We start from the raw sequence: 8,133 nt of genomic DNA on the forward strand, positions 1-8,133 counted from the left end.
ATGGATTCAGGGAACCTCACATGGGTATCAGAATTTGTCTTCCTAGGGTTCTCACAGTATCAGGAACTCCAGCTTTTCTTGTTTCTGGTTTTCCTGCTTGTCTACACCACCACTGTCATGGGAAACCTCCTCATCATGGTGACAGTGACCTCTGATTCCAGGCTCCACACACCCATGTATTTCCTGCTGAGAAATATGGCTGTTATAGATGTCTGCTTCTCCTCAGTCACTGCCCCGAAGATGCTAGTGGACATCCTTGCTGAGAAGAAGACCATCTCCTACCAGGGCTGCATGGCCCAGATCTTCTTCTTCCACTTTCTGGGAGGTGGGACTGTCTTCTTCCTCTCAGTGATGGCCTATGATCGCTACATAGCTATCTCCCGGCCCCTCCACTACGTCACCATCATGAACACTCGAGTGTGTGTGGGGCTGGTGGTGGCTGCCTGGGTAGGGGGCTTGGTCCACTCCATTGTCCAGCTGATTCTGATGCTCCCATTGCCTTTCTGTGGACCCAACATCCTAGATAACTTCTACTGTGACATTCCACAAGTGCTGAGGCTTGCCTGCAGAGACACCTCCCTCCTGGAGTTCCTTATGATCTCCAACAGTGGGATGCTGGTCCTCATCTGGTTCCTCCTCCTTCTGATCTCTTACACAGTCATTCTGGTGATGTTGAGGTCCCACTCTGGGCAGGCGAGGAGGAAGGCAGCTTCCACCTGCACCACTCACATCATTGTCGTGTCTATGGTCTTCATTCCCTGTATCTATATTTATGCCCGGCCCTTTACCTCTTTTCCCATGGACAAAGCTGTGTCCATCAGCCAAACGGTTATCACCCCCATGCTCAACCCAATGATCTACACCCTGAGGAACCAGGAGATGCAGGCAGCAGTGAAGAGATTAGGCAAGCGCCTAGTGATTTCCAGGAGGGAGTGAACTTAAAATAGGTTGATTTTAAATGACAAATCTTCTCACTGAACCTTTGTTTTCCGTGGGGGATGTGGAGGAAAGTCTTTATGGAGTGTGACAGTTGAAATTAAACCAATATTTCTACGGACATTTTCCTGTGTCAGCTATTTTGTTAGTTACTTTCAGACTTCTCTCTCATTCTTACAAAACTGACAGAAGGTATGGTAGTATTATACAGTTTTACAAATGGGAAAACTCAGAGGGAAAAGACTTGCTCAGTGATGAACAGCAAGTGAGGGGCAGAGCTTGGTCAGAAGATGGTTCCTCTTACTCCAGGTTTTGAGGCAGGAGATACGGGTGGGATTTGAAACTCAGAGTATCTCACCATCACAAGGGAAAACTTACAGAGTTCCTCTTCTATGGGTGAATATCTCTGACGAATGGTCAACATTTCTATGTCAAATCTGGAACAATTACATTTGTTCTCCTCCCTGCTCTCTGCCTCATTCTCCACTGTGGTATTTTGGAAATGATATCATTTGTTAAGTTTCTAAATATTTTCCATCATCAAAGTACATATTTACCTGCACTTTGGATTGGGTCTTTCTTGACCAAATACTTCTTGGATATTCTGCAGGATATTCTACTTTAGTGACCAAATCTTTATATACTTTGCATGATATGGCTACAAGGACAATGTTGTGGGTGGTTGGGGAACCCAGGCTAGAGAGGGTAGGAACCTTGTCCTGCTTCCTGAGGGAGTCCAGTAGTTTCTCCCCAAGGATATACTCTTGTCTCCTCGGGTCACTCTCCTTGTTGTATGGGTGATGTGTGGGCACTGGCTGGGAAACTGATCCTGCAGATAAAGGATCTCTAAGAAGACGGATGACCTGAAGACTCTTTTCCATTCTGGGCTGAAGGAAGGTGTGAAACTAGGATTTTCTCACCTGCATATAGAGCAGCTGTAAGAAGCATCCAGAAACTTGTTGGAGAGTGTGGAGAATAAACAAGTGATATGAACTCCATGCTAGTCAGTCTAAAGTCTGAGGATAACCTCAAGTGTAATGCAGAGGATACAAGGCATTAAAAACCAATTCCTCAAGTGGCAAGTGAAAACCAGGCTTTAACCAGTAAGATACACTTGGTCTTGTAACATATAGCGTATGTGAGACACCGTGGATTCCTGACTAGCCATCAGTTCCCAGGTGACAGAGATACTGATAAGAAAGGTAGATGGAGCCTAGGTTTTAGAACTTGGTGTGACCCACTGAGAGGGAGTTTCATGCACATATGTAAGCATGTCTTTGAACCATGAATTAACCCACAATGCATGTTAGGCAGCTTCTAAGAGTCTGAGTTGTTTGTTTGTTTGTTTGTTTTTAATAGTCAAAACTATTTTATTTATCCAAAAAGAAACAAGAAAAAAGATCCAAAAAAATTGAAACATGTATATTATCATATGTGGAACAGATTGCCAGTCCAGGTTCGATGCATGAGACAGGGTGCTCAGGGCTGGTGCACTGAGATGACCCTGAGGGATGGGATGGGGAGGGAGGTGGGAGGGGGGTTCAGGATGGGGAACTGTAGAAATTATAGAGATTATTTTATTTAAAAAAAATAAACTTAAAATCTGTAGAACTAATAGAAAACAAAAACTAAGATGATAAATATAAACATGTATATCAGTAATTACATTAAATTTATTCAGACTAAATGTCCCAGTTAAAACAACAAAGATTGTTATATTGAATAAAAATTTTAAATCTTATTTTATGCAGCTTACAAGACAAAACTTACATGTAATTTAATAGAGTGAAATAATATTATACATAGCATTCAAACACTAACTAAAAAAAAAGCTCCCTGGGACAACCCAGAGGGATGGGGTGTGGAGGGAGTTGGGAGGGAGGGTTCAGGATGGGGGGGACACATGTCCACCCATGGCTGATTCATGTCGATGTATGGCAAAAAACCACCACAATATTATAAAGTAATTATTCGTCAATTAAAATTAATTAATTTTTGAAAACCACAAAATAGCCAATGCAGATAGACTAATATTAGAAAAGTAGATTTGTTAAAATAATAAAGAGCGATAATTCATAATATTAGATGAGAAATACACTGAGAAGATAGAATAATTCTAAATTTGTGTGTACCTAAAACATCACCTGTGAATATATAAAGCCAATATCAGCATCATTAAATGTAGAATTTTTTTATATCCCAGAAGCATAGTTGTAGATATTAATATACATCTAAGATTCTGAGTTTTAAGCTGTGAGTCCTTGACAGTCATTAAAAGATTATAATGAGCAAGCAAGGTGATCAGATACCAGGTTAGAAAGGTCTTTATGACAGTGACATAGAAGATGGAGTGAAGTGGATGCAGATGGAAGCGGAAGGATGAGGCTAAAATGACCCCTATTGGATAACAGATTGCAGGAGTCAGGTAAGGGGGTGGAAAGGCAGGGGAGTGAGGCGGCCACTTAACCCTCACTTGTCACCTCTATCTCTTACCCTCCATGTCCTCCTTCATCTTTATTCCCAGTCCTCCCCTCCCCTCCATCTTTACATTCCCCTTCCTTCCTCTCCCTTCCTCTCCCTTCCTATTAATCTCCCCTCTTTATTGCTTTGTCTATTTTATTTCTCTTATATCAACATCTTCCTTTCTCTTCTATCCTTATATTCAGTAACATCTTCTAAAATTCTAGTTTCACTAAGAAGAGTTCTTCCATTCCCCCTCATACAAGATCTATCACCCCTTTTTTAACCCAGACAATCTCTCGCCCCCGTCTCATGTTGCAGCACACACACCACATATTCTGTTACTTCACCCAGTAAGGGACCATCTACACCAGTGAAGGAAGGCATTCCCTATAGATATTCACCCACATGGCAGTCAAAAGATTTTTATTTTATTGTATTTTATTTTTTAACTTTACAATATTGCATTGGTTTTGCCATATATCAAAATGAATCCACCACAGGTATACATGTGTTCCCCATCCTGAACCCTCCTCCCTCCTCCCTCACCATACCATCCCTCTGGGTCGTCCCAGTGCACCAGCCCCAAGCATCCAGTATCGTGCATCGAACCTGGACTGGCGACTTGTTTCATATATGATATTATACATGTTTCAATGCCATTCTCCCAAATCATCCCACCCTCTTCCTCTCCCACAGAGTCCAAAAGACTGTTCTATATATCAGTGTCTCTTTTGCTGTCTCATATACAGGGTTATTATTACCATTTTTCTAAATTCCATATATATGCGTTAGTATACTGTATTGGTGTTTTTCTTTCTGGCTTACTTCACTCTGTATAATAGGCTCCAGTTTCATCCATCTCATTAGAACTGATTCAAATGTATTCTTTTTAATGGCTGAGTAATACTCCACTGTGTATATATACCACAACTTTCTTATCCATTCATCTGCTGATGGGCATCTAGGTTGCTTCCATGTCCTGGCTATTATACACAGTGCTGCAATGAACATTGGGATACACGTGTCTCTTTCCCTTCTGGTTTCCTCAGTGTGTATGCCCAGCAGTGGGATTGCTGGATCATAAGGCAGTTCTATTTCCAGTTTTTCAAGGAATCTCCACACTGTTCTCCATAGTGGCTGTACTAGTTTGCATTCCCACCAACAGTGTAACAGGGTTCCCTTTTCTCCACACCCTCTCCAGCATTTATTCCTTGTAGACTTTTGGATCGCAGCCATTCTGACTGGCGTGAAATGGTACCTCACTGTGGTTTTGATTTGCATTTCTCTGATAATGAGTGATGTTGAGCATCTTTTCATGTGTTTGTTAGCCATCTGTATGTCTTCTTTGGAGAAGTGTCTATTTAGTTCTTTGGCCCATTTTTTGATTGGGTCATTTATTTTTCTGGAATTGAGATGTAGGAGTTGCTTGTATATTTTTGAGATTCTTTGTCCATTGCTTCATTTGCTATTATTTTCTCCCATTCTGAAGGCTGTCTTTTCACCTTGCTAATAGTTTCCTTTGTTGTGCAGAAGCTTTTTAAGTTTAATTAGGTCCCATTTGTTTATTTTTGCTTTTATTTCTAGTATTCTGGGAGGTGGGTCATAGAGGATCCTGCTGTGATGTATGTCAGAGAGTGTTTTGCCTATGTTCTCCTCTAGGAGTTTTATAGTTTCTGGTCTTACGTTTAGATCTTTAATCCATTTTGAGTTTATTTTTGTGTATGGTGTTAGAAAGTGTTCTAGTTTCATTCTTTTACAAGTGGCTGACCAGTTTTCCCAGCACCACTTGTTAAAGAGATTGTATTTAATTCATTGTATATTCTTGCCTCTTTTGTCAAAGATAAGGTGTCCATATGTGTGTGGATTTATCTCTGGGCTTTCTATTTTGTTCCATTGATCTATATTTCTGTCTTTGTGCCAGTACCATACTGTCTTGATGACTGTGGCTTTGTAGTAGAGCCTGAAGTCAGGCAGGTTGATTCCTCCAGTTCCATTCTTCTTTCTCAACATTGCTTTGGCTATTCAAGGTTTTTTGTATTTCCATACAAATTGTGAAATTATTTGTTCTAGCTCTGTGAAGAATACCGTTGGTAGCTTGATAGGAATTGCATTGAATCTATAGATTGCTTTGGGTAGTATACTCATTTTCACTATATTGATTCTTCCAATCCATGAACATGGTATATTTCTCCATCTATTAGTGTCCTCTTTGATTTCTTTCACCAGTGTTTTATAGTTTTCTATATATAGGTCTTTAGTTTCTTTAGGTAGATATATTCCTAAGTATTTTATTCTTTTCATTGCAATGGTGAATGAAATTGTTTCCTTAATTTCTCTTTCTATTTTCTCATTATTAGTGTATAGGAATGCAAGGGATTTCTGTGTGTTGATTTCATATCCTGCAACTTTGCTATATTCATTGATTAGTTCTAGTAATTTTCTGGTGGAGTCTTTAGGGTTTTCTATGTAGAGGATCATGTCATCTGTAAACAGTGAGAGTTTTACTTCTTCTTTTCCAGTTTGGATTCCTTTTATTTCTTTTTCTGCTCTGATTGCTGTGGCCAAAACTTCCAAAACTATGTTGAATAGTAATGGTGAAAGTGGGCACCCTTGTCTCGTTCCTGACTTTAGAGGAAATGCTTTCAATTTTTCACCATTGAGGATAATGTTTGCTGTGGGTTTGTCATATATAGCTTTTATTATGTTGAGGTATGTTCCTTCTATTCCTGCTTTCTGGAGAGTTTTTATCATAAATGGATGTTGAATTTTGTCAAAGGCTTTCTCTGCATCTATTGAGATAATCATATGGTTTTCATCTTTCAGTTTGTTAATGTGGTGTATTACATTGATTGATTTGTGGATATCAGTCAAAAGATTTTGAGTATTGACTATCAGAAAAGATGGGTACTGTAGGGCACAAATAAATTATAAGATGCATATTTATCCCTCTGCAAACATTTAGTTGAATTATGGATGGAAAATACAGAAACACAAAAAGTTCCTTAACATTATGATGTGGTAACTGTTGCATAAAAAATTTTGGTACAAAATATATTAGATTTTCAAGGAAGGGAAGAGGGTTTAAAGTAGGAGACTACACAGAGGAAAGTGTTTGCCGTTTATTATTCCAGACACTCTTGTAGGGACCTTGTGTGTTATTTTATTTAATCCTCTAGACAATTCTATAAAGAAAGTCATTTTTATTCCTACCATACAAATGTGGAAACTTAGAGAGGTTAAGTAATTTCTCCAGGGTCAAATATCAAGGAAATAGAAATTTAACTGCAGATCTGTTGAACTCCAAGTGTCTTACCACCAGTAGATAACACTGAATCTTTGAAAGGCAGGTCGCATGTGTCTCTGGATAGCATTAAGCTATCTTGTGAATATATACTTGTGTTTGTGTTCAGCTGCTCAGTCATGTCTGACTGTTTTTGACCTCATGGACTGTGGCCTGCCAGGCTCCTCTGTCTATGGGACTTTTCAGGCAAAAATACTGGAGTGGATGGCCATTTCCTCCTCCTGGGGATCTTCCCAACACAGGGATTGAACCTACCTCTCCTGTGTCTCCTGCAATGACAGGCAGATTCTTTACCACTGAGCCTCCTGGGAAGCCCCTGATGAATATATATTTCAGAACCAACTAGTGAACTCTCCAGAGACAAGACCATTAAGTCAGCCCCAGGTATTATTATCTGCACATGAAAATCCATCATCGAGACCTGGACACTCAATTTGAGTGAGCCCCTGAGCAATAAGGCATCACTCTCCTGGTGTGTTTTCTTTAGATGTATGGAGAAGATACCATGGAATCAGGGAATCTCTCATGTAAATCAGAATTTATCCTGGAGCTCTCCCAGACTCAGGAGCTCCAGCTCTTCCTGTTTCTGGTGTTCCTGTTGGTCTGCACCACCACTGTCATGGGAAACCACCTCACCATGTTCACAGTGACCTCTGATTCCAGGCTCCACACACCCATGTATTTTCTGCTGTGAAACTGGGCAGTCATAGATGTCTGTTTCTCCTCAGTCCCTGCCCCAAAGATGCTGGTGGACTTCCTCGCTGAGAAGAAGACCATCTCCTATTAGGGCTACGAGGCTCAGGTCTTTTTCTCCACTTTCTGGGAGGTATCATGACCTTCTTCTCTATGAAGGTCTATGACCATTACCTAGCCATCTCCCGGCCTCTCTACTATGTCACCATCATGAGCATTCAGCTCTGTGTGTGGGGTTGGTGGCGACAGCCTGGATGGTAGGTTTTGTTCATTCCATCTCCCAACTGGTCCTGATGCTCCCCCTGCCTTTTTGTGGCCCCAATGTCCTAGATAACTTCTACTGTGATGTTCCACAGGTACAGAGACTCGCCTGCACTGACACTTCTGTCTTGGAGTTCCTCATGATCTGCAACAGTGGGATGCTGATGTCATCTGTTTCCTCCTCCTCCTGGTCTCCTACTCAGTCATCCTGGTGATGCTGAGGTCCCACTCAGGGCAGGCAAGGAGGAAGGCAGCTTCCACCTGTACCACCCCTGTTCTCCTGGTGTCTGTGGTCTTCATTCCAAGCATCTACCTCTATTCCAGGCCCTTCTCTTCCTTTTCCATGGTCCAGTCTGTATCCAGCAGCCACATGGTCAAGAACCCCAAGCTTGCCCATGATCTGCACCCTGATGGACCAGGAGATGCAGGCAGCACTGAAGAGATTGCACTCACATCAGTTGGATTGTACAAGGGAATGA

At 41.1% G+C, this 8,133-nt stretch overlaps 1 protein-coding gene and 1 pseudogene across 1 annotated transcript; both read left to right on the plus strand.

The window, feature by feature from the left end:
* LOC109573560 (olfactory receptor 4D1-like) lies at nt 1-936 on the plus strand. Its single transcript, XM_070774403.1, has one exon. It carries the CDS (start codon nt 1-3, stop codon nt 934-936), a length of 936 nt encoding a protein of 311 aa, XP_070630504.1.
* A 6,269-nt stretch (nt 937-7,205) lies between these two features.
* On the plus strand, nt 7,206-8,133 carry LOC109573157 (olfactory receptor 4D2-like; annotated as a pseudogene).

This window comes from Bos indicus, chromosome 19, assembly GCF_029378745.1.
Source record: "Bos indicus isolate NIAB-ARS_2022 breed Sahiwal x Tharparkar chromosome 19, NIAB-ARS_B.indTharparkar_mat_pri_1.0, whole genome shotgun sequence".
Lineage (NCBI taxonomy): Eukaryota > Metazoa > Chordata > Mammalia > Artiodactyla > Bovidae > Bos > Bos indicus.

Bases quoted from the DNA above. Each gene is read 5' to 3' on its own strand.
- LOC109573560 (XM_070774403.1), top strand. From the start codon at position 1: ATGGATTCAGGGAACCTCACATGGGTATCAGAATTTGTCTTCCTAGGG.